The sequence below is a fragment of the Toxorhynchites rutilus genome, chromosome 2 (genome assembly GCF_029784135.1).
Source record: "Toxorhynchites rutilus septentrionalis strain SRP chromosome 2, ASM2978413v1, whole genome shotgun sequence".
NCBI lineage: Eukaryota > Metazoa > Arthropoda > Insecta > Diptera > Culicidae > Toxorhynchites > Toxorhynchites rutilus.
The window spans coordinates 39,788,384-39,815,386 of record NC_073745.1 but is presented as its reverse complement, the minus strand read 5'-3'; the positions used below and the strand labels follow the sequence as shown (position 1 = coordinate 39,815,386).

General features: G+C 38.5%; 2 protein-coding genes across 2 annotated transcripts in view; both read left to right on the top strand.

Moving 5' to 3' along the window:
- LOC129771721 (uncharacterized) overlaps positions 1-16,612 on the top strand; it is a 31,647-nt gene extending 15,035 nt beyond the window's left edge. Inside the window, exons 2-6 of the mRNA XM_055775693.1 lie at positions 8,366-8,586; positions 8,676-9,016; positions 9,077-9,265; positions 9,329-9,506; positions 16,104-16,612. Of these exons, the coding sequence (XP_055631668.1) occupies positions 8,366-8,586; positions 8,676-9,016; positions 9,077-9,265; positions 9,329-9,506; positions 16,104-16,551 (1,377 nt within the window). The 3' untranslated portion in view covers positions 16,552-16,612. The remainder of the gene's footprint in view (positions 1-8,365; positions 8,587-8,675; positions 9,017-9,076; positions 9,266-9,328; positions 9,507-16,103) is intronic.
- Positions 16,613-16,934: 322 nt separating this feature from the next.
- Positions 16,935-27,003, top strand: part of LOC129771717 (probable G-protein coupled receptor Mth-like 14) — a 93,592-nt gene continuing 83,523 nt past the window's right edge. Inside the window, exon 1 of the mRNA XM_055775675.1 lies at positions 16,935-17,352. The gene's annotated coding sequence lies outside the window, so the exon portion shown is untranslated. The remainder of the gene's footprint in view (positions 17,353-27,003) is intronic.

Genomic DNA, 27,003 nt, shown 5'->3' with positions numbered 1-27,003 from the left:
AGCTGATATTTTGCATAGGGTAGTTTTTCGTGGGAAACAACATTTTTAATCAAGTTCGCTTTGAAAATTCGTGGGTCAGTTTTTTTTTTGCACTCTAATGCACACTCACGTTGAAAATTTCATAGAAATAAAGTACGGCAACTGTAATACAGTTGAATAATATTTCCGCGAGCGGAACAGTGTAGTGTTCGAAGAATCCGTCTGCCGGCAGAGTTGTAATCTGCAATCCTGCTCGCAGACGGATTGCAAGCAACCAAACAAGATTTTGAACCGAGTCTCTCGTGAAAGCACACTAGGGATCTATGTAGTTTTGACTCAATTAATAGTTTGACCTCATACACTGCGTTTCACAACTATAGAACCACTCATTTTTTCTGAGTTTCCAGAGATATACATATAAGCCGGTTGAATTGAAGTATATAGTGTAGGTGTGTTTCCCAATTATGTGTTTCCTAATTATAGAACCAAATGGAAAAACCCTCACTCCTTTACAAAATTAACGTCAATTTCACATGAATTACAATAAGTTTCTAATTCATAGGTCATTTTTAGTTCTCAATCAGTTCAAATAACCCATTCGGGGTAGTTTCGACCAAGCTGCGCCATGTTATAGTGCGTATTTCGTTCTACGCAGAGAATACTGCTCGTTGAAGCTCATCAAAACACTCACACTGCTTGTAAGCTGCATCCACTATTCGTTTGATCACTTCTCATAAGTTCTTGATAAGATTTCGATCTGTTAAACAAGCTGATCAGTCCAGAATCTGAAGTCCCTATTCAATAAACCATGTCTTGACCTTTCAGATTTTATGAATCGATGCCAAATTATCCAATTATCACATTGTTTTTTATGCAAAACAGCATTAAATGATTCTGAAATACTTCTTTGCTATTCTGACCGTTCATTCGTGTTGATGGTAAGCTACCTAAACCATGCCCTTTTGAGAAAATTATCACCAAACTATAAAAATCTAGTCTCCTGCGGGTCCAAAAACTAATGTGGAAACTAATGCCATGGCCCATGGGTTTCACTATTTCAGGAGAACTTCTCTGATAAAAAGAAATTCAGCTTGAATAGGATTTCTTCATACTGGAAGGACTTACGGAACGTGTCATGTAATTTTTCAACTCGTACTTCCTTGCAGGCGACAGTTTGATGGCTTGAGGAAAATATTTTCAAAACGGGCTGATTCAGATAGCTTTTCATCAACACCAATGTACAGTAATAAGTGCAATGAAGTACTTCAGAATCATCTAATTCTGTTTTTGCAATAAGAACAGCGTGATAATTGAGTAATTTGGCATCAATTCATAACATCCGGAAAGTCAAGGCGTGGTTCATTGAATAGGGACTTCAAATTCTGGACTGGTCAGCTTGTTTACCAGATCAAAATCCTAACAAGAACTTACGAGGAGTGATCGTACGAATAGTAGATGCAGCTTACAAGCAGTATGAGTGATTTGAAAAGCCTAAACGAGCAGTATCCTCTTCGTAGAACGAGATACACACTACAACAGCAGCACCCCGAATGGGTTATTTGAACTGACTGGAAACTAAAGATGACCTATGAATTAGGAACTTAATGTAATTCATGTGGAATTGACGTTAATTTTGTAAAGTAGTGAAAGTTTTTCCGTCTGGTTCTATACTTATGAAATACTGGAATTTTTGTTTTTTGAATTTTTCACATCAATAAATTTCAAATGGCCAAAAATGAAGATAGTTGTTATATCCTACACTATATACTTCAATTCAACCGACTTTTTTTTATCCCATTTATTTATTTATCAGGCTCATAGCACTTTATCTGTAACGGAGCCGGGTTTTTATCGTGTACATGTACATATGTTTATGTTTCTATAAATTGTAAATTACACAGTAGAAGGTAGTAGCCATTTAGGCGTTAGATTTTCTGTTCCATTACATTATGGTAAATTACACTGTAGTAGCCATTTAGGCGTAAGGGTATTCTATCTGTTCTTCCATTGTTCAGCAGACCGGACAGCGGAGACAGTTGATATTGATCATTGTTGGGTTATTTATAGAACAGCAGCCCGATGTTTCTTGCAGAGCAGAGCAGTTCTATGGATGAATCGATCTTTGTTCCACCGTGGATCGATCTCCATAGCTGATGATGGTTGCGTGGACGTAGTTATTCTATAACAACACAAAGATGGTCAATTGAGGGCCCTGAGTTTGAACTCACGATCGATCGCTTAGTAAGCGAACGCGTAACCAAGTGGCTACGAAGACCCCCTCTTGTTCAACCGACTTCTTACATATCTCTGGAAAAATTAGTGGTTTTATAGTTGTGAAACGCAGTGTAGTATAAGACAAACAAAATGTTGGTCAGAGAACGAAATGCAGAAAATTGTTTAAATTTTCAAATACATTTACAATTCATCTTTGATTTAATACACTTTTTTAATTTTATTTGTATGTTTTCATGAAAATTTAAACAATATCCCATATTTCTTTTTTGATCTAAATTTTGCAGGTATTATAGTTTTCGAGTTAGAAGTTTATGTAATAAAACATTTTCATTTCATCATGAAGTTTCAGGTTGCATGCTTGTGTACCATGAAGTGCTAACCGAAGCAGATTTCTCATGTTATCGTTAGCATGTTAGCATGTAACAACAAACGAATGCCACTGGGGGAAATGACTTCTGTACGATCACACTCACTACTTTTGAGTTTTCATTTGAAGAAAAAAGCGGTCGAAGCACATCGTTTGTCTGTAGAAGCTTATGGTTAATATTAGGGTGCCAATGAATGTATTAGAAAAAATCGACCCTAAAATTCCAAAAAGTTACCTTATACAAAATGTTCACCACCTCGAAAAACCACCCTATGCCAAATATCAGTTCAATCGTACTTAGTGGAGAGTGGCGCAAACCGGTTAAAGTTTGAGTTTTTTGAAAATCGAAAAATCACCAAGGAAATCGGGGTTTTCGAATTTTTTATTTTTTTTTATGCCAAATGTCTCAAAATTGCATGAAACGTCAAGATCTAGTGTCATCTCAAAAAAAAATTGTCAAAAATCGGCACTCTGGGACTTAATTTTTTCGGAATACGAAACGAAAAGTATGGTTTAGGGTGCCAATAAAATAGTTATCTCGATTTATCATTACTTATTTCAACTGTATCATTGCTACGATATGTTGATTTGCACGATAATATACCCTATGCAAAATATTAGCTCATTCGGACTTCATTAACTGTTGTCACAAACGTAAAAATTTGAGTTTTTTGAAAACCGAAAAATCACCGGAAATCGGAGTTTTTGAAAAAAAAAATTGTTTACGCCAAATGTCTTAAAATTGCATTACTCGTCGAGATTTACAGTTATCTTATCTCGAAATTTTTATTTTGTCAAAAGAAAATGTTTTTTGGCACTCGGTCGTTTTCCGCCTGAAAAGTCGATTTTGGGCCAAAACATTTTTTTGAGATAACTGTAAATCTCGTGCAAGACATATAGCATAAAAAACATTGTTGAAAACCCCGATTTCCGGTGATTTTTCGTTTTTCAAAAAAAACTCAAATTTTAACGTTTGTGACAGAAGTAAATGAAGTCCGAATGAGCTAATGTTTTGCATAAGGTATATTATCGTGTTAATCAACATTTCATAGCATGTTCCTAATGAAAAATCGAGATAACCATTTTTATTGGCACCTTAAACCATACTTTTCGTTTCCCAGAGTGCCGATCTCAGACAAAAAAATTATTTTCGAGATGACACTAGAGTTTCATGCAATTTTAAGACATTTGGCATCAATTTTTTTTCGAAAACCCTTTCTCCCCCCTTGGGTGATTTTTCGATTTTCAAAAAACTCAAATTTTGACCGCTTTGCGCCACTCTCCCTTAGGTCCGATTGAGCTGATATTTGGCATAGGGTGTTTTTACGAGATGGTGAACATTTTTTATGGAGTAACATTTTGAAATTAGAGATGACCATTTTCATTGGCACCCTAGTGAATATGCACCAGCAGAAAAAAAACATGTGAGGGATTGTTCCGGCAATTCAAAGTTGTGATTTCAATCTGACAATGACCATCTTGATACAGCGAACCGGTTTGAAGAAGAGGCAGTTGTTGGAAGCAGACCCAACCTAAACTCAACAATAATTGCCTGAAACACCGAGCATCTATTGGCCTTCGTTTGAGTGTCATAAAAAATCAACAAAAGGCAAATGGAGCATCGCAAAACCATTCGCGAAATTCTTCAACTGCATCAAAAGAAGTCGGTTTTGCACTGTATTGTCAGTGACGACGAAGAATGGATTTATTTCGAGCTTGAGCTTGAGCTTGGGTAGACTGTAAAATTCGTAGTTGCTCTCCGTGATTGACTTGAACCAACCAAATTACACAAAGAACTCATAGAATTACGCTTGGGACTAGCAAATCATTCTCGTTGTGCAATTTTCGGTGATTCGAGCTTTAAATAATCAATAACGACGCCGGCCACGTCCTTACAGTCACCAGGGAAGGGAAGGAATGTTAGTATGATATTCGCCGCCCGAAGGCCAGAAGGGTCGCCTCTATAGCGTGGTTCCCTAGCGTTTATCATGGAAGGGATAGTTGTTAGTGGGAATGGTTAAGAAAAATTTTCACTGCGGTAATCAGCGTTCTGGAGGAGATTCGCAAGCAGAAACTATCCAAGTTTGCCAAAAAGTACATGGTGTGGCAAGCGATCTGCTCTTGCGCAAAGCGGAGCGCCCCCTTCGTGATGACCGGTACGGTAAACGGGCAGGTTTACCTTAAGGAGTGCCTACAGAAGTGCTTACTACCACTATTGAAGCAGCACGAGGGCCCGACCATCTTCTGGCCGGATCTCGCTTCGTGCCACTATTCAAAGGACGTGTTGGAGTGGTACGGAGCCAACGGGGTCACCTTCGTGCCAAAGGAAATGAACCCGCCCAACGCGCCGAAGCTTCGCCCAATAGAGAAATATTGGGCGATTATGAAGCAGGCCCTCCGGAAGAACCCAAAAGTTGTCAAATCGGAGGCGGACTTCAAGAGAAAATGGATTTCTGTTAAAAAAAAACTACAACCTGACGTTGTACAGAACCTTATAGACGGGGTAAAGAGGAAGATGCGAGCATACGGGCTTGGGCTCGAAGTATGAATAAAAAGAAAATGCCAAAAGTTGTTTAATAGTTTTTATTTTACTGTCTAAAATTTTCAAAAGGATCGGTCTACTGGGCGAATTTCTACAGCGTTTTTTCCGTGATGCAATTTGATGTGCCCCACACTCCGCACACCCTGCAACAACAACCTGAAATGCTTAAAGCCCTGATGATATAACTGAAGGGTTACTCTAAAGAATCAATTGTGATATTAATTTTATAGTTATATCATCAGGGCATCAAGTATCCCAAGCCATCACAGAGCGCCCGAAACATGAAACCGCTCGAGATATGATTCAGAACGGTATTTCGCACGATGTGTGACAATGAAATTTTATATGCTGTTTGCAAAAATTTTCGAACGAAAATACTATTCCACTTTCTATTATTACCGAATACATAATTTAAAACTATCATTCATACATGAAAAAAAAGGAAACTATATGTTCTACAGCCGCGTTGTATTTTCACATCAATTATTCTTATTAGATACATGTTCAGTTTCGAGAGTTAAAAAAAAGACGGGTGGGTAATGTCGGGGACATAACCGGAGTGACGTAGGACTGTTGCGTGTTTTCTGATTGTTGTGAGCAGCTTTGCAAGCCAACTCGAGCACTCCGACGGCCGAAACTCTATAATCGCTGTTAGGTATACTGGTGCTCCGGCACCAATCCGTTCGGCCTAGTTACCCATTGCGGAGCAATCAGTGAATGCGACCAACAGGGAACTGGAGACCTGCACGGTTCGAGTGAGATTTTGCCTTTCCCTTAACTTGTCCTTCTTTGTTACGTCCACACGTCCACGTTGCTGCTTGTTTTCTTTTTATGATGTGATGCGATGCGATATTAAACGATGCCGTACAACCACACTGGTTTACGGTTTGAAAGAAAATGAGATATTTTTTTGAGGTCCGCGCGTTTTGTACTCTAGCGGTACACACTCACAGGATAGAGACAAATCGGCAGACTCAGCCAAAGGGGCGAGTCCAACGAGACGAACGAATGAGCCTTAAAAGGCAGCGAAAAATACATTCATTACGATTTGTCCGCTCGTTGGATTCATATGCAGGCTAAAAAGGGTCCTTTTCAGGATCACAAAATTATCTTCAATATAAAGAGTTTATTGTTTTGTTATCACTCGATATCCCCCTCTTGTTCGGCTAAACCTTTCTGTTTAGCGATTGCGTTTGCCACTCGCCAAAACTTTCACAGTTGGAAAATTTCTTCCCATCCAGCTTGTGACATATTTTACAGTAAATTACATTCAATGGCACGTCGCATTCCCACCACTCAGTATCGGATTGTAGGTAATTTTAACCTGTAATTGAACATTTGCGATGACAGTGGTACAGTGTCGACTTTCAATGTGGGGTCATAATTTGGATCTCTATGGTTACAAAAATGTCCGAATAAATATGTCGCATTACAGGTCCGTCCAATTAGCTAAATGTCGAGATAAGTGTAAATTACTGTACTCTCAATCTAGAAGCAATTTAAGAATTTGTGAAAATCAATAAGCTCAGAACAACTGCCAAATTCACATACTCATCATATCCTGGCAAACAAATTATGAAAAAATCAATTTGTGTTTTATTATTATTTTGGATATTGTTTTAGAAAGCATTGAACTGTATTTCCTAAACTCTTTTTTGGAAGGTTTAATGGCCCTGAAAAGCGTCTTGTTTTATGGAATGGTTCCAATTTAGAAAACTTAGTACTTATGGTATTGAAGAAATCCATTTCGAACGCCCTCGATGCCGCCTTGTTCTGGATTTGCCACCAAAGCAGTTTGTATAAAGAACAAACTTTTTTCTTCTGCTACCTGATGCCGTTTTGCGATTGCGTTTGCCACTCGCTGCAACTGCCCTGTTGTTGTCTTGATGTCCACCGAACCGAATGTGTTCAGTTCCGAATGCGGGTTTTCTTATCGTCGCGAGCAGCTTTGCCAGCTAACTCGATCACTTCGGCGGCCGAAACTATATAACGCCGGCTAGGTGGACTGGTGCACTGGTACTAACGCGCTCAGCCTAGCTACCCTTGCGGGGAACTCCAGATCAACACGGTTCGAGCGGGATTTTGCCTTTCCCTTCACTTTTCCTCCTTTACCATGTCCAGACATGGCTGCTTGGGTTGGTTTGTTGATTTGTTGTGATGCGAACCGATGTGGTGTACGGTTTAAATGAGAATGATCGTTACGGCAGCGGAGCAGGGATTTTTAAGCTGACTGGCTGGCTCGAGAATTACGCATGTGTGAGACTGCGACCAATGTTTCGTTCATTTTTTTCTTTTTCCTTTCCAATCGTGCTTCATTGTATTTCGCTGCTGCTCTGGTTGCCCGTTTTGGTCGGAACGATTTGAGAAGCACAAAATGGACCATTCAAAAATGGGCACATAGTGCATTTTGACAATGCTTGATATTTCACAATTATTCAATTATTTAACTCAAGAAAAATGAAATGTTATTCGTTATGATAGATGCGTGGATATATTTCCTATCAATTGATGCAAAAACCTTTGCGATCTATTGAGAAATGCTCGAGTTATAAGCGTTCCAAATCTTGCATTTTTTCCTACTTGTTCAGTGCCTAGATTTCCATTTCACCCCCTATATCTTCCGGTTAGACGTAGTCCTACGTCAAAACTTCGCGTTTTTCATATCGAATTATTTCCGACTGAAAACTGAATTGAGCCCAGAAAGATACAACAGAAGTTTGTCTCCTGAACAGGAGTTGACCGCTCACACTAAAGGTATTATATTAATCCTTGCGGTCGTATGTCTGTTCTCAGCCACCACAGCATGAGATCATAGTAAGTACTTTATCCAACCATATGTAGAAGTCTACATTTTTTCTTAACGAATTTTAATGTCTAGTGAACTTGTTCACGATTTAAAACGCAGTTTCTATGGATAATAGCGTGGAATGATAATATGATCTCCTTCAAGGAAAGTTTATTCCGACCGCAAAGGGTTATTTTATATATCAGACCGATGCGCCGCCGTTTACATTTTCCACTCAGAATACATATCCCTTTCCAACTCGATTCAAATCAATGCTAATTTAGCAACGTCGCCTCACATTCCACACGTTTCACAATTCTCAATCATCTGTAAACGCGAAGGAGATGTGGAATGCCACAGCCTGCAATTATCAATAATTTACAAGTCTCTGGCCCCTGTTCTATTTCAACCGTCTCAAGGCGCAACTACTACACATATGCGTTGTACTTTTTTTCAGCCCATCCCGATCGCAGCGAGACCCGTCGTAACCATCAGCAAGTGCTGCCCTGCGGAGCAATCATTTCTGCACGAAAGTATCGCCAGATGTAAAGAACCACTGCGAAGGCCACGATTGCCCATCATCAGCCGAGAGGTTCATCTGTACGACCGGTCGTGCTACAAGTTCGGTCATTATCTGAAACAAAACATCTCCGTCAACGGCAAATGCATTGGAAAGCAGTGAGTTTCGCAAAAACCAATTTTAAATTCGCCACTTTTTTTGGCTGCGATGTTGCGCAATTTGTAAATTACCCCCTTACGTGTCCCAGTGTAGTATTCAACGACGGTACGCTGTTTACGGTGATTCAGAACGGTTCGCTGATGGTCTCGAGCAAGGATCAGGTGGCGTTCTATCGGGAATTTTGTCTGGAAGAAACGGCCACCTCGGTGCTGGTGGCATACGTTTGCGATGATATGACCTTCCCGGATCCGTTCGATGCGGTGGACAAACTTGTCATCGGATCGGCACTGGTGGCGCTCGTCCTGACGGTCCTGGTTTACGGGTTCGAAAGGAACTTCCACACAGCCTTCGGTAGGATGATTATCGCCCATGTAGGACTGTTGTTCACGGCGCTGCTATTGGAAGCCGCGCTTACCGAATTCGAAGAAGGTATGGTTGGAGGCAAACCGCATTTTCTTCGTAACAATGCAAACATTGCTCTTTTTGCAGAGTTTTACTCCCTCATCGTGTACATCTTGATTGGAGCATCGTACGTTATTTTCGCTGTTGCGAATCTGCACAGTTTAATCGTGAGCCAAGGGAAATTTCAGAAGCTAGACATAAAGTATGTGGCCTTCATTGCGTTCGGATGCTGCATTGTGTGGCTGATTTCGGCGCTTTTCATATTGGTTAGTGATGGTAAACGATCCCAAAGTTTCGATTCCGAATTGATGAGGTCTAATGGCAGTTCTCATTTTGCAGAGAGAATAGGCACACTGTGTACGGTATTCAGCTCGCTGGTGCTAAGCGTGCTGGCGAACATGTTTAGCCTTCGGAGGATTCTTACCCGCCGACATCACCTGTTGACCGCGATGGACAGTTGCTACGAATTCTCGGAGAGCATAGAGGAATCGAACTATGTTCATCATCAAAAAGAACTGTAGGTATTATTTGCATTTGTTTAAATATGACACATATCAGAAGAGTAATATGGTATTACTTTTAAACAAAACAACCAAATGTAACAGTTAATTATTATTATTCCAGTACATTCATCTTCTTCTTTAAAAACCACATCCTGAGAATTATTTTATTTTCATATCAACACATTAGATATGTCCTTTCATACTTTTGTTTAAAAAGAACGATAGAATCAACTGAAAAATTGTATCAACTTGATCAATTTAAATTTGACATATTTTAAGGGCGCATTTAAAAAACCAGAACAACTCTCCTTTTATAGATGTGTGCATGTAAAATGATTCCTTTTTTCTATTTTGACGTTTACTCTTCAGTTCTCAATATTGCGTTCAAGCAAGGGGAGCAACGCTACAAAATTTTGTTTGCGCAACGCTTAAACAGACTTAAACAGGATTCAGAGATAGGAGTATTACATGGCGACCGGAAGGGGAAAGGTAGCAGACATCTGTGAGGCTATGAAACTACCCAAATTTTCCAAAAATGCCAGGTTTGACAGATATTTTGGTTTGATTTGGATGCGGAAAACAAAAGACAGCTCAAAGAAAACTGACGTTCAGCGGCAAACAAAGTCGTCGGGTCCCTATACAAATTTTTCAAGTATTGCTCCACTTGCTTGAGAACTATTTCGAGAACGGAAGAGCAAAAATCGAAATCAAATAAGGGAATTGTTATTCACCCACTCACCTGCAAAATAAACAGTGTTCAGTTTTTTTTTTCAGAAAGTACACTCAATAGGAATACGTCAAATTTGAGTTGACCAAATTTTGATCGCTCCACCCTGCATATAAGTTATGGGCTTAAGGTTCTGTGCTAAATGAAAAAAACATGTTATAGATTTGAGCTACAGACTAGATCTGATTTATTTCACATAGTTTCTCATTTTTATATCCGGCATTACTTACATTACTTACTTACCCGTTTCGCCACAAGCGGATTTCCTATATCTCTATTAGTCAGCTTCAAATCCTTTATATACCCTGCTTCTAATCATTGTCCTTTTTCTATGTCTATCAACTTTCTTCTACGATTGTATATCTGGCGGTAGATCTGGATGGTTAACTTATATACCCACAACGAAGAAGTCATGTGGATTAAGATTTGGTGAAGACACTGTCGTTAATTTCAAATATTTTCTGCAAGTCATTCTTCGCAATTGTGGAAGATTAAATGGAAAACGACAAGAAATCATTCAACGAGTGACTTTGAATACCAGTTGGCAAGGATTCTAAGCAAAATGTATCGGATTGGTTGGAAGAACAAACAACCGCTGGAGAAATGGAAAGAAATTTTGTGGGAGCAAACGATGAGCACTTCAAAAATATCCATTCCTACACCAATAAGAAGCAATAAGTGCAGCAAATCGAAGAACATATTTTATCAATCGATGAACATATTTCTAAACAATCAGCAGTTTTCCGCGATGAACCTCCTGGACCTGTAAGACATTCCATTCCGCTAGCCAACGGACACATTATTCACCCATCTGTGGACACACCCATTCTCCCAGCGGTATACCAAACTCGAACGATAGATCATTTAGACAAATTTCTGGTGAGAATCAAACACGTCACATTCAAATTCGGTCGTCCTGTCACAGCCACTAATCGCTGCGCAACAAGTCCTTGGCAAATAACTACCAACATTCACTGAGAATCTGGTCCATCTCCATAAGCAGCTTCCAGCAGTCTACAATCGCTTGTGGCACGCTCCGGTTATTTTCTGAACGCATAATCCACAAACCATGTTATGCAGCATCTTTCGCTGAACGACAACAGAAAATCTAAACCGAATCGATTGTGCGGTAGCGACGGCCGCGACAGCAATTGATGCGGAACTAATTTTCACCTCCAGTTTTCCACCGATGAACATAGCTCACAACGCCTAGACGCAAAGCTACAGAAAAAACACATCCTATTTTACGGAACACTTTATTGACACAAAAAAACCTACAAAGCACTTTAAACACTACAGCAACAGCAGCAACAGACCTGGATCCGCACTTGGAGAACAGGATCAATAAGTACATTAAAAACAATAATTATGTTTTGCACTTACCTCTGTTACCAGGAGCGATTACCTAAAGAGAATATTGATTATTGGTATCACACACTAGCGGTGCATAACAACAATCTCAACACACAAACAATGACAATCGAATTGTCATAGGACAGGAACGGATGGAAACGGTTTTGCTATACAAAGAGTAATTGTTTACAGCGAATATTCTAGACGCAACACAAACAACAATTACGCTATTGAAATGAATATTTTAATAATCGTATAAATAGGTCAAGGAATGTGCGGAGAGTTCAGTCGCAAATAAACCTTCGATCAGTATAGATCATACATTTTGACTATATTCGATCTCATTTCTGCTCAATTCACCAATAAGTAATTCACGATTTACCAGACGGCAGCGCCCGCGAGAATTTCCAAATGGCTTTTCTCAAGGCCGAGATTTTGGGGGTCTCCGTAGCCACATTGGTTGCGCGTTCGCTTAGTAAGCGATCGATCGTGAGTTCAAAACTCAGGGCCCTCATTGACCATCTTTGTGTTGTTACAGAATAGCTACGTCCACGCAACAATCATCAACGATGGAGACCGATCCACGGTCGAAATAAGATCGATTCATCCATACAACTGCTCTGCTCTGCCAGACACATCGGGCTACTGTTCTATAAATAACTCAACAATGATCAAACAACTGTCTCCGCTGTCCGGTGGTCCAACTGGATAATGGAAGAACAGAAAGAATACCCTTACGCCTAAATGGCTACTGTGTGAATGTACCATATGTAATGGTATAGAAGGAATACTGGCGAATGGCAACTGTGTAATGTGCTAATTATAGATATGATAACCATGTGATATGTACACGATTAAAATTCGGCTCTGTTACAGCTAAAATGCTAATGAGCCTTAAATAAATAAATGGGATAAAAAAAAAGGCCGAGATTTTAGTTAAGGCTTCCAAATTGATATTTTTCAAAGCTAGACGTTCCGAGCACACTCCTAAAATCAAATAAACTCTTTTCCAAAAGAAAAACAAAACAAAAATTAAAATCAATTCGACTTTTTGACGTGGAACAATGTCTAACCAGTATATATGGGGGGTAAAATGAAAACCTAAACACAGAACATGTGAGAAAAAAATGAAAGATTTCGAATGCTTATAACTCGAACGTTAACAGTTCTGAAAGATGTTTGCATCAATTGATGGGAAATATTTCTACGCGTCTATCACAATTAATAAAATGTTATTTTTTCTGAGATGAGCAATTGAACTGTAAAATGTCAAGCGCTATCTAAACGCTACCCCAACTGGCCCGTTGTGGTTGGCCCGATTTACGGTTTCCCCAACACAACCAACCAAGGTGCCTGGGGTAATTGGCTCTGTAAATACATGCAAGTTGGGGGAACTTTCGTGACATGTGTTCCCTAACACAACCATCAAAACCAAGGTACCTGGGGAAAATGACTCTGTAAAATGGCATGTCAAATACATGCAAGTTATGGGAACTTTTGTTTCCACCGACGTGTGTTCCCTAACACAGCCATTTAAAACCAAGGTGCCTGGTGAAATATTATTTGTATGTATTGCAAATACATACATGTTGGGGCAAGTTCCCTAACATAGCCATCAAAACCAAGGTACCTGGTGAAATTGGCTTTGTAAATACATGCAAGTTGGGGGAAATTTTGTTCTCACCGACATGTGTTCCTTAACACAGCCATCAAAACCAAAATGTCTTACATTACATGGCGTTTGTTCAAATTCTTTACTTACACAGCAAATATATTGAATTCAATTCATTCAATCAACAATCTAATCAATACAAACAAAAGATTACTAAGCCAACAGTAGTCTCACGTCAACCTTGCGGTTATATCATAGATATAACCCACATTTCTTTATGACTTAGCATATTGAATTATCTATGAATGAATTTAACCCCAGGTCAATAATTTCGAACATTCCGTTCCTAAATAAATGTTTGACCGTACATTCACAATCGATAAGAATTAGTGATTGAATGAAACACGTTTCTAATTCAACTTCAATTGAATTCTAATTCTTCGCACTATTTTATAATTATAAGTTTGTTAACGCAGGACGGATTCTCCAAAAACTTTATATCATCAAAGCCTTCCCAGAGCATGATCAAGAAGAATAATTTCAGAGAAGTCATTCATTGCATTGAGTGTAGAGATTTTGATATCTGCGACAGTTGATTTTATGATTGACACCTTCTCTCATCGTGAATCCCGTTCGTGCGTCCGGAACACTTATTGGTTCATTTTAGATTTTCTCCAAAATATGTCACACCGTCCTGCTTATTTAATGCTTCCTAAAATTAGGAATGATGCCTTGTTCAAGAGGCTGTATTAAGAACGTTGTGTCTGGAGATAAGAAAATTACTTTTACATTAGGTTGATCGAGTATCGGATCTCTGATGGCATTATCAACGAGCAGAAGATCACGGAAGTCAAGACCTCATCAAAATAGGCTCTGGGATGAACATTTCACCACTGCTTAAATACAGCTATCGTCATCCATACTTTCTGGTTATTTTATTTCTTGCAGCTTTCAATCCACCCGCCGTCTTCTCATTTTTGGTCATATCCGTTCGAGGTGACGTTTTCTTCCTGTACAGGTCACTCTTGTCAGCCTTGAAGACTTGAGGAGAATCGCATACCCTTCTCTTGATGATCTCAGCAAATTCCATTGGATGCTTCTGGATAGCGGTGTTTCGGCCAACCGAAGAAAACACTTCAAAACTCACTAAAAAACCTTTATTAAGTTGACAAACACTCTAACACAAAAACAAGTGAAAACACTACCCACTAAACTAATCACTAAACGTGAAACACTGCAACATTCCTGCAAAGAAAGGGAACATTATTGGGATAAAACTAGCTATTGATTAGTACTTACCTCATTATTACCTGTAAAAAAATCAATTTAAGATTTTTTTGTTGTTATAAATTTTTAAATTGATTCAATATAGTCTTCAAAGTCATAAATGTTATCACCGTTTTGTTTTGATTTTTTTTGTTTCCTATCCTAAGTGAATCCCTTCAAAGGAACTAAGTTCCACTGGGATTTCACTCCGTTCAGTTTATTAGTTAGTAGTTTACTCTCCGCGTTTTCCTAAATTATTCTTGTTTTTTTCTTTATCTGTTAGTAAGTAAGTCCGCTCCCTATGAGCCTATTGGTATGGGGGTAAGTGGAGGGTATAAAAAAAATTAATCAATGCTAAAAAGGTAATTGTTGGGATAAAACTAGTTATTGATTAGTACTTACCTCATAATTACCTGTAAACAAAAAGCAATTTAATCAATGCTAAAAAGGTGATAGAAATCCACTTATCTTTTAGCAGAGACAAACAATAACAAACAATCATATGCTTAGTTTGACAGAAACAATATTGCTATAATATTCAAAGCTGATTTGTTATAGCGAAAGTTCGAGAAGAAACCCGACCAGAAGAATAATCACTATAGGCCATATTATTCAAATGACCAAAGGGAATCGTAAAAATAGGGCAAAGCATGTTCAGTAAGCTCAGTTTGAAACCATCGATCGATATACTTGAACGGTGAATTCGATTGGCTACTTTAGTCCGAAGTGAATCTATCTGCGGAATTCATCGAATCTTCAAACCTTAGCCTCTGTTCGGCTACAAGCGGTCTCGTCTGCTGAAGCACATTCCCCACGAAGTTTCACGTTGTAAAGAGTATATCTCTGCAAAAATTCAAAAAACTGCCCTGGGCTAGCACTGAACCATTTTGTCCGTCACTCTAGCTAGAAAACGGTCCCAGTTTAACAAGAACATTATATAGACATAATGCATTCTCCAATCAGATGGAAGCCTTTGGAAGTGTGGTCTCCAATCCACAGATTCAGTGCCTTCTCTGTCTTTGCAACCAGAAATATCATACTCATTCATTCGTCAATATCTGTCAATACATGACGAAAAAAATGTTACTGAACACATGTTTGATACAGAAAAGATACAGAAAATTTTCATGCATTATTTTTTTTTAAACGTGCGTTATTCCACTTGAAAATCTATCACCATTTTCACTTCACACCAACGGCTCAACGAAGCTCAATGCCGTCAACGAAAATTAATTGGACTGACAACGCCTGCTACTGCACTGCGGAATATATGGAAATTCAATTTTTCCGAATTTTACCATCCTTTTTTCGCGCCGTACCATACTTATTCAAACGTCAATATTCTGTTCCCTTTTTTAACGTTATATTTCATAGGGTGAAAATAAAAAATTGTTATCTAAAAATGAAAATAGTATAGTTGCATCTTTTTCAAATTCATAACTCTAGTTAACTACTCTATTTATCTAGGTTCTTATTTATTTATGTGATTTTAATTTAAATGCTCCCATGGTTCTCGCAGAAACAACTTTGAACGAAACAGAATCATCAAAACTGCGGCACTCAAAGAGCATTCGGGAACATAATGCGTCATTTCAAAGCAAAGTCCCTTCGGAATCCCTTCTCTGACGACTAATTTTCAATTTTTCATTCCAGAAACATTCTGTCCACGTTCGCCGCCATACTCCAGCTGCTCCACTGGATACTGTTTGCGGCCGACAGGTACCGGCTGCTGTACTGTCTCAGCTGGTGTGGACTGACCGTGTTTGCGGTGTTCGTGTGCTTCCGCTTCCGATCGATAACGGTGCTTGCCTGCTGCAATGGCGGTGCGGTCCGCACCGCCGGCAACGGCTTCTCGAAGGAGATGCGTCATCATCATCGTCAGCCCCAGCACCTGCAGCTCTCCGAGGAACCAGACTCCAACGAAACGACGGGGAATGAGTACAATCAGTGGAACAACTCCTCCGCCGCTCCCCACATTCATCAGCAGCGGGATAATCAAAAACATACGCTCGCTACCGTCGCCGAGGAGGACGGACTGCATGACGAGGAATCGAGGAACGGACACGCCCGAGGGCTGAATGGGATGGGGAGGGATGTTTAATGGGGCGAAGGTTGGGTGATTATTCGCGAAATTCGCTCCGATGTGATATGCTTTTGTTGAGCTTACAATTACAGTTAAGAAACGTTCAGGTCGATTGATTTTCCAAGAGATATCACCGCCACCTAGAGGATGAATTCAACTTTTTCGCGCGCATTTTCAATCAATAGAAATCCGTTCGTTCCGATCAATTACCATCATAATCCAGAGAAAATCACGTACTGCGAGTATATTGACTGGAGACGCCACTAGCACACAATCAGAGTTCGTGCGTTATCGCAGCACACCTTTGTGGGTTCATTTATTCGAGGTATATCAGTGCTGAGGAACAGCGACAATAATAGAGTGTAGGCGATTCTGAGTTCTAAGTAGAGTGGAGCAATTACACTCCGGCCACAGATCACGATCTCTAGAGATTCATGAGTACTAAAGTAACGTCCAAATGTGCTCTCCGAAAGCGGGAAAAGCATGCAGTCGGGTTTGATTAGTGTCAGTGAACAGCAGTCTCGAATCGAAACGAGACTTGAAGCGCACTTTGAAGTGAGCGAAAATATGACAGTGATTTGAGCTCGGCTTGTGTGTGCGTTATCGGTCCGTGCGGTATCGGAATTTGTTATCAAAAGCTGATACACACAAAAACGTTGATGTTTACCGATAGTGACGTGAAACTAGGCGAAGGATTGCTAGCTTCGGTCTTTGGTGATATTTTATCAATTGGAATTTGCACCATAAATAAGCATTTAGCAGGTGCCATTGGGGTGACAAATAGTGGTCAAAACGTATAGCGACATCAAGAAAATCGTGGTGAGAGTTTCGAATTCAATTCTCAGTTTTAATTAATTAGAAGTTTTTCAGTTTTGAATTTTGTTTAACTTTTTCAAAGACATATTGGAGGTGAAAGTTGAAAAGCTACAAAGCGATCGCGTCACGGAAAATTTCCCAATAAGAAGCGCTCATTGTTCAGTCAATTGTAAATAAATTTATGATATTCCGAAACCAATCGATTTGGACATCTCCTAATAGTCTATCACAGTTTAAAAAATTATGATTTTTTCAATAGGTAATTTGTTCAAATAAGCTCGCTGACTGAAGCGAAACTGTTATAAAATTTATTGGTTGAAATTTTCTTTCATTCCCCATGGATTATGATAACAAAACATTGTACATTATTTTACACTTTCGTTCGTTGCAATAAATTGAAAACGGGCGGAGCTTAAACCGAGATGTATCATTTCTGCTCAGTGTTTGCAGAGCAAGCACTGCATTTGCATTTCTAGAACGCGACTGACTCGCGATTAGGATGTGCATTCATCTTCTTAGTTTATTCTATAATGGTTTCATACATAGAAACTCATCTCTAACGTATGCATTAACTGGATAAATTTCGGATGACAATGTAAATAAAAACTACACAAAATGATTCAATGAAACATACTTTCCTTGAATCCTACAATCATTAAGCCTTCTACAAAGAGCACCGTCGAGCAGCCACAACCAGGCTTCCGTTCTTGTGGGTCAAAGTGTTTGCTAAAAGTTTGCTTGATTTTATGTATGAAACAAAAATTTACTCACACAAATAAATGTGCAGAATTACGATGTTTTGTTCGGAATTGGTAGCAATTTAGCGATATTTGGTAATTTAAACAACTTTTTTTATCTGTTTTTTCGCCCAAAATTAAACTCGGTGGTGAAACGAAGACACAAATATTCAAATGATGCAAAAAAAATAGTTGTTGAATCCGTACCTTTCGTTTCCTACGTTGTGTTGTCCTTCTTTGTTGTTTTCCGCTCACTTCACTTTCTTTCTAGTTCACTTTCCAACCATTACAAAAACTTTTCCTTTTTCCACTGTTTTATTTCTGTATCATGAACAATAGTCTTCCGCGGAAAAATCTCACACTAGAAAAACGGTGAACTTTGAAAAATCGCAACTCAAGAACGAAAAACGCCTATCTGATTTTAGGATAAATTATGTAAAAACCTCAGCTTTCCAGAAAAAATATAACAAAGTATAGCGCCCTCTATCTTTAACCTTTAAAAAATAAATACAGTTAATAACTACGGAAACAAAATTCCTTTTTTTCGCAAGTTTATTATTGTTTTCAAGGAGATTATTTCATAGGCCTTAATTTTATATGTCAATCATCTGAATCAGTCTAGTACACCCATACCTCGCTATAAGGCTGCTCTTTATACTGCATTTTGCTAAAACGGCCCTCTTCAATTAAGGTACGTTTTCGGTTTACGGCCTAAAATGTTTCGGCCGTAAACCGGCGTTAAATAACGGCGTTAAATCATGCGTTTACATGATTCTAAATCGTGGTTTACAAAAAAATGATGCAAATTTCTTCAAATCGCACGATTTTTTTTTACAAAAATTAACCCTGAGAAAAGCGTGTTCTTGGGGGATTTTTCGGTTTTCAAAAAAACTCTAACTCTGACGGCTGTGCGACTCTAGTAATGAAGTAGGATTGATCTGATATTCTGCATAGTGTAGTTTTTCGTAGAAATCAACTTTTTTAGAAAAGACCCGTTTAAAAATTCGAAGATGATTTTTTTCCCACACATCCATTAACACTCTAATGTATTCATCCTTTGGCCTTTGGTACATATTTAATGTAACATGAAGTTGTTATTTTATGTACAAATGTATGTACATAATTATGTACATTATATAAATTATGTACAAATATATACATTACATTTATGTATTTTGGATTTAAATGAACAAAAATTACATTTTGAATGATAAATACAAATATTTTACAAATTTGGAACCGAATCGATTGAATTTGTAGGAATTTGTATTATAATAATTGGTTGCTTATACAGCTTTTCGCTTTGCGGCCAAGTTTCGTGGAACGTATCAAGGCCGTAAAGAGAGGTATGGGTGTAGTTCAAAGTGGAAAAAGCGGGGAAAAGTTTGATTTTCGGACCATCGGTTAACTTTGAAAAATCATAACTCAAAAACGAAAAATAACGGCTCTCTGATTTTTGGATATGTTATGTCAATCCTCAGCTTTCTAGAAAAAAATATTTAAAAAAATATTGTGCCTACTAGTCGAAAGCCATGTAAACAGCAAAAAAAAAACAAATACAATTAATAATTACAAAAACAAAATCCAAACTTTTGTAAGTGTAAGGGGAAAAAGTTGATTTTTCGAACCACCCTAAAATGGGAAAAGGCACCCTAATGGAAAAATAAAAAAATACGGGTGTAATATTAGGCTGTCAAAAAAGTCCTGCGGTATTTTTTTTGAATTTTCATTTGTTCATAAAATTAGTTACAATCATCTGTTTTAAGTCAAATATGCGCCGTTTTGTTCGATGACTTGTTTTTTTTTTTTTTCAAATATCGTTTATTTATAATAAGTATTTACAAAGTTAAAATTTCATTACTCATTCAAATTCAATATGAATTCTAGTTCATCCAAATCAATTGCATTGTTTTTTTTTTATCCAAAATATATATTTTTATTAAGGCTCATATGGCGTCAACCTGACGGAGCCGGGAGTTCAATATTTCGACAATGTTTGCCTTATAACTATGTTAGTAATATGTAACCGATTACTCGCGGTTGGCTCGAGGTTAGTATTACAAGTGTTTTCGTAATTGTGATGTTGCTGTCTCCAATGCTCTGTACCTGTGCCCGACACGGGATACTTCCTTTTGGGATGCAGCTGACCATTAATCAGCAACGCCCCCTAGTCTGTACCCCATATCTAGCGTGGTGCGTCTTCTCGACTCGAGGAATCCAGGATAGAATGGTCACTAGCCGGCGCAAACATCAGCTCGTGTAGAGTTGTCATGAGCGATACAACCTTTGGCTCTTGTTGAATGATCAGTGGACTGCACAACCTTTGGCCCGTGTATCTGTAAAGAGTGTGTGTATGTATTGCCGCGACTAAGTAAAAGTTTATGGATCGGATAGGAGGGATATGAAACAGGGACACAACGAAGGAAACATCATTAAACGTTGACATCGGCGTTTCTGAGGAACAGGTATAGATGAAGCAGAAGATCAGGATCACGGCTACCTAAGATATCCCGGACGGGGATATCCGATTGTCTGCCTTTTGCTCTCAGTGCTCTAGAGAGCTGAGAGCGAGCAGCATGGAACCGGATACACGACCAGACAATATGCTCGATGTCGTGGTAGCCATCGCCACAATCACAAAGATTGTTTGCTGCGAGCCCAATGCGATAGAGATGCGCGTTTAGGTTGTAGTGATTGGACATAAGCCGAGATATCACGCGAATGAAATCACGACCTACATTCAATCCCTTAAACCAAGCTTTCGTCGAAACCTTAGGAATAATCGTGTGTAACCAACGACCGAACTCATCTTCACTCCACATGCGCTGCAAACTAACGAGTGTGTCCTGACGAGGAATGTGAAAAAATTCATTATAGGCAATTTGCCTTTCAAAAAGTGTGCCTTCTGAAGCGCCCACCTTAGCTAGCGAGTCCGCTTTCTCATTCCCCGGAATCGAGCAATGAGAGGGAACCCATGCTAAGGTAATCTTGAATAATTTTTCGACCAAAACACTCAATAGATGTCTTATTCTTGTTAGGAAATAAGATGAGCGTTTATCAACTTTCATTGAACGAATTGCCTCTATTGAGCTGAGACTGTCTGAAAAAATAAAATAATGGTCGATGGGCAGTGTTTCAATGATCCCTAGTGCGTAGTATATCGCACCCAGTTCAGCGACATACACGGAACAAGGATCTTTGAAATTGCATTGTTATTGTTAATTTTTTTTTTTTATCTGTATTATAGTGACTTTCAACTCATTTGGCTGGTTCGTCACTTTTACTTCCATTTTTGGAAGAATGTCGGGAGTGAGAATTGAACTCGTGACCTTTAGCGTGAGAGGCATGGATGTTACAACTACGCCAGATCGGCTCCACTTATTGTTAATGTAATTTGTATACTTAATGAAAAGTCGCAAGATTTCACTTTTTGTTGCTGCTGCTATGTTGCCCAGAACTGGTCGTATTAGTTGGTCAAAACTGAGACGCTGCCAACCGCCGAGTGTCGTTGTCAATTTTTGTTGCGTGTATCCCCATGCGGCAGTTGCTCTAGGGCACTCGGAAAATTTATGTTTTAAAGTTTCAATTGTTGTCCTGCAGTGCTGACAATTTTTGTCGTTAGCTCTTCCAATGATGTTCCATAGTCTCCGATGCTCCGTCTTTTCGTTGATCAATAGGTAGAGGTCGCTCCGCTAACTCGACGACAATCTTTTTGTTGAAGCGTTTTTCCAAATTTGTTTCCAGTTCAGGCCCGGTTGGTTTCGTTCCACTCTTGGCAAATCAGACCGATTCAGATAAAAACTGTGTATTCGGTCACTGGTTGGATTCCGTTGTATATGCTGCGGCAGCAAGGAATATTCCTGACACAGGATGTTAAGGCATGGAAAACAGGGAGGAGGAGGGATAATTTGGAGTATGAATGATTGGTAGAAGGGAATGGAATCAATTTCTTTCAAATGCCGATTAACAAGTAGCATTTTTCAGTGATTTCAGGACGATTCTTTTTATTTGAAAAAAAAAACAGGAAGTGGGTTATATCTATGGTATAACCGCAAGGGTGACGTAGGACTATCGTTGATTTAGAGATCATTTGTATGAAGTTGAATCTGAATTCATTCTGAATGAATGAATATTTGGAGAACTTCGAAAACGAGAGCGTTACGTTGGAGGCACAAGGTTTTATGCATCCAATATTGGATACGGAAATATCCTACTGATGGGGAAGAATAATCTTCAGAAGCTATCCTGTTGATTGCGATTGATTGAAAAATCACAAAACCTAATGTATTTGGTCACAATGTTACATGGATAGAAAACATTAAAATAAACTCTTTCATATGAATGTAATTTTAAATTCCCAGAGGAACTGGTAGATTATTTTCAGTAACGATTAGATATTTCCACATTTTCCTCGATACTGGAAGCCCACCAGTGGTTAATGCTAACTCGATAACCATCTGTTAATAGCACTTGATTGAAACATATTTGGTCACAGTGTTACATGGATAGAAAACATTCAAATAAACTCCTTCACATGAATGTATTTTTAAATTCCTAGAGGAACTGGCAGATTATTTTCCGGATCTTTCTCGATCCAAACGGAAAGAATTCCGTGCGTGTATGTGTGTGTGTGTGTGTAGCGGCTGCTTCGAGATCTTCCCGGGGAACCGTTTGTAGCATCACTCTCCTCCTGATGGATTCTCTTCTGGCCTAAGGTGCACAAACAGGCTCTTGGTGACACCGTTCATCCGCGCTTTCATGATAAATGAAGAGCTTCACCACAACAGCGACAACATGCTCCAATCGCTGTTCAATTAGAACTGAGTGGATTTCCGAGCGGCGCTCGCTTATATACCGATTGGTGATTTCAATAGCCTATTTTGAAAGCAAATTTAAGACTATTGAAACAAGTTTTTGGATCAGAAAGTAACAAGTATAGAACGCGTAGACATTTTATCTTTCGAATGAAGTGTTTATCATACCATTTCGTTCAGTTGTTTAGGAGCTATTAACACTCAAAATCTCGTTCTCCGGCGTAACGCTTTCGTTTTCGAAACTTTGATTTTACACCCCGGTATAGAAATGAAAGACGTAGTCCTACGTCAATAAAAAAATGGGGTGCCAATTTTATACCCAGACATCTCGGGTACTCGAATTTGAGTTGTTTCACTTCTATGCTCAAAGGTCCGAGCCAAATCAAGATTTTTGAAATCGGTTTGCGGGGAAATGTCCGCAATAGATCCCTTCATAAGCTGACGTAATATGAAGAAATTCCGAGCATTGGCCGAGAGCTAAGTCTAAAAAAACAAAATGGGATACCGAATTTGTACCAGTTCCTCTAGTAAAAAAATGTATCGAATCAAAAATATCAAAATAATAAAAATATTCAACAACAACATTCATTTACCGCTGACATACTTTCCTCATTTGGTGAGTAAAAATTGGTGAATAAGATTGATTCCATTAAAATTCACTGTAGTGATGCTGTATGGTTTTGGGGAAACAATTGAACGATCAAAAGATCCCTGCAAAATTGTCTCAATGGCAAAAACTTGAACTCTAGGCCATAAAAAATATACATCACATGTTTGACCAAGATTTATTATGAATGAAATGCATAAATGTGAGTCTGTCTAAAAAGGGAGTTTTTGTTTTCCTGAAAATCGGATCGAACTTTTCGGACAACCCAATATGCGCTATCCTGATTTCTCCCTGATTTTTATTTTAATTCTCCCTTATTTTTTCAAATTATATTTAGCAACCCTGACCAGTTACATGCATCGTATATCATCCAAATGTATCTTTGATGTATGTATGCTTCCAGTTATGGCTATTCGATGGCGATACGATTTAATGTTTGCCGGGTTGATGCCTAAAATATTTATTCGGTCTGTTCTTCGAACCTGCCGGTATATGGTTAGGTTACCTTAAATATTTCAGTCGATTTTTTCCGTGTTCGATGTTTGACATTGTTTGCCACTGTAGGAAATTGAAGAGTGGCAAACAAATAGTCTCAAATATTTGACCTCCGCACAAACGGTGTACGGCAACCTAGATGATCCTAGACGGCAAGGTAGATGAAAAAATGCACTGCAAAATAAATTTTAAATATTAAATTTATTTTTAATCTGTAAATTTTGAATCTTTGCTGAAAATCTGTTGTTCTGTATATACAGATATTGAATCTCAAATTTGGTGAAAAATCTGTAAAAAACAGAATATACTGTATATGTAGCAACTTGCATTCATTTTGCAATGCCGATTTCCCAAGACTCGATAGTTTTTAAGTCTGCGTTAGGGAAACAAAATCCAGCAATCGTATATCAATCACTGCGCAATCACAACTGAGTGGATTTCCGAGTTGGCACCCGCTTATATACAGATTCGTGTGGTTTCAATGGCCTGTTATGAAAGCAATTTTAAAGCGATTGAAACAAGTTTTTGGATCAATAAGTATCAAGCATATAACGCACAGACATTTTATCTTTCGAAAGAAGTTTTATCATACCATTTCGTTCAGTTGTTTTGGAGGTATTAACGCTCAAAATCTTGTTGGTTCGGCGTAACGCTCTCGTAACGCTCGTAACGATCGACGTTGGACTTCGAGGCACCCAGCTTATTAGTCACATCACAAACGGATATCCCTTTTTCATTAGCAATTAATTGCTTGATTTTGTTGGTCCATTTTGGGTTCTCCAGTTTTTTTTTGCGCCCTCTTCGAAGCTGAACATTAGAGAAAATCTTCACCCCGTATCTTTGATTGCACCTCGTACCACTTGGTCACATTTTCCTCTCCAGCTAACTTTTTGGACGATATCCCGGAAATCGTTTGTAAAGTAAAAAAACTTTTGACAATTTCACGACTACTACCGTTTTGTCTCAAATTCCGAATATTTAATATTTGAATGTAAATTTACAAATCATTAATGTTAGAAATAATTGAGTGATGAAAAGCCTGACATTCTTTGAGCTATAGGCTTTATTATAACTTCATTTACAGGTATCGATACAGTCTATAATTTAAATTACCCAGTATTTGCAATAAAAGTAACTGTCAAAACTAGTGATAAAATGTTTGCGTTAAAAACAAGCATCGTTAATTTTTCAGTTTTTGTGGTTGTTTTAGTTGTTATTTTTTTATGTTTTCATGTTAAGTGCTAAAAAAGAACAGAATCTTCTATAAATGGATGATGGTGGTCCTTTATGCAGAAATCTTTGTTTAAATTAGTATTTAGGTAATGTTCGAAATTTGAATCAAGTTTCGACGCATGATTCATATTCCGAACAGTAGATGCTTGAACACTCTATTTTCAGCCGAATACAACAATAGTTCATAAACTGGGGTACAAGAACAATAACATTTCGGAGCAACAATATAAAAAGACCTAACATCATTTGTAAACAGATATTTGAAAGCTCTTTCCTTGCAAAACGTAGGTCGCAAGCGCAATCCAACGAGAGAAAAATCGTTTTTCTTAGTCAGTTTTTCAACTAAAGTCACAATAATAAAACCGAGTTCCTGAAGTTACAGGTCGGACTCGACAATATATTCAGTGTATCGGTAAGTTTCTTCGGTTTCAGATGGCGTAATTTGATTATTATTCCAGTGAATCGAATTTCCAGACATTCGTTGGAAAGCTACTGTGATTGCGCGTCTTTTTTAGTATATGTCAAAAATTTGAAGCGTAAACAACATAGTTTTTTGCCACTTCGAATATGTCGAATTTCGTACCAACGAGAGTGTTACTTCATTACTTAAATATGAAGAAAAAATCGAGGGGTTGTATTCGAGCCAAGACCGCTTAGGACGTAGGACTACGCAATTTTTTTTTCGAAATTTGTTGGTTTATCATTTTGGATATTATTTGCGAATACGTCGAAATTTCATAAATAACTCTTTAGTAAAAAGTTCTGAGGACTCTGAAAAGGTTTAATGGCTTGCGTGGTTTTGTAGAATCATTTCGAAAAGCAACGATTCTTTCTGGCTCTTGCGAGTACAATACACTAATTGGCCATATGTGTCAATTTGTTTCTTCATATCAATGCACGCATTGCACTAAGTAATTAACGAGAGGCATCTTCCGTGCATCGCCATTCAACAAGCATCAAATAGTTTAAATCCTCTGGAAGCAAAAATAGTTATTAACATTAACTTTATTTCATAAAAACGTGACCTGTTTTCTGATTTGGCACCCTTAATGTAAGACGTAGTCCTACGTCAAAAAGCTGCGGAAAGTCATCGCATTTTGGTGGAAGTTTATGGTGACCATGCTCCAACTGAGCGAACGGGTCAGACGTGGTTTGCACGGTTCAAAAGTAGTAATTTTGACTTGGAAAACGAAGAACGTTCCGGACCGCTAAAAAAGTTTGAAGATGGAGAATAGAAGACGTTTCTCGATCAAGATCTGTCACAAATGCAACAAGAACTTGCAGATACACTTGGAGTGAAACCATTACGGGGGCCTCTACCGACCTCAATTGATGCGACAATTGAGTCGTGCACTGAAGGAAAAACGGACACAATACGAGCAAAGACACGATCAAGTTATTTCACTGCACGACAATGCTCGGCCGCATGTCGCGGGACCGGTCAAAACATACTTGGAAGCGCTAAAATGGGAGGTACTATCCCATCCACCGTATTCTCCAGACATTGCCCGGTCCTATTACTAACTTTTTGGATCGATGCAACATAGCCTGGTTGACCAGCACTTCTTCAATTTTGATAAAGTCAAAAATTGGATCAATTCGTAGTTAGCCGACAAACCGGCCGATTATTCCCACAAAGGGATCCGTGAATTCCAAGAAAGATGGGAAAAAGTTGTGACTAGCGATGGGCAATACTTCGAATATTAAATTTGTAACCATTTTTGCAGAATGAAGCATTAATTTTTGAAAAAAACCAAGAAACTTACCG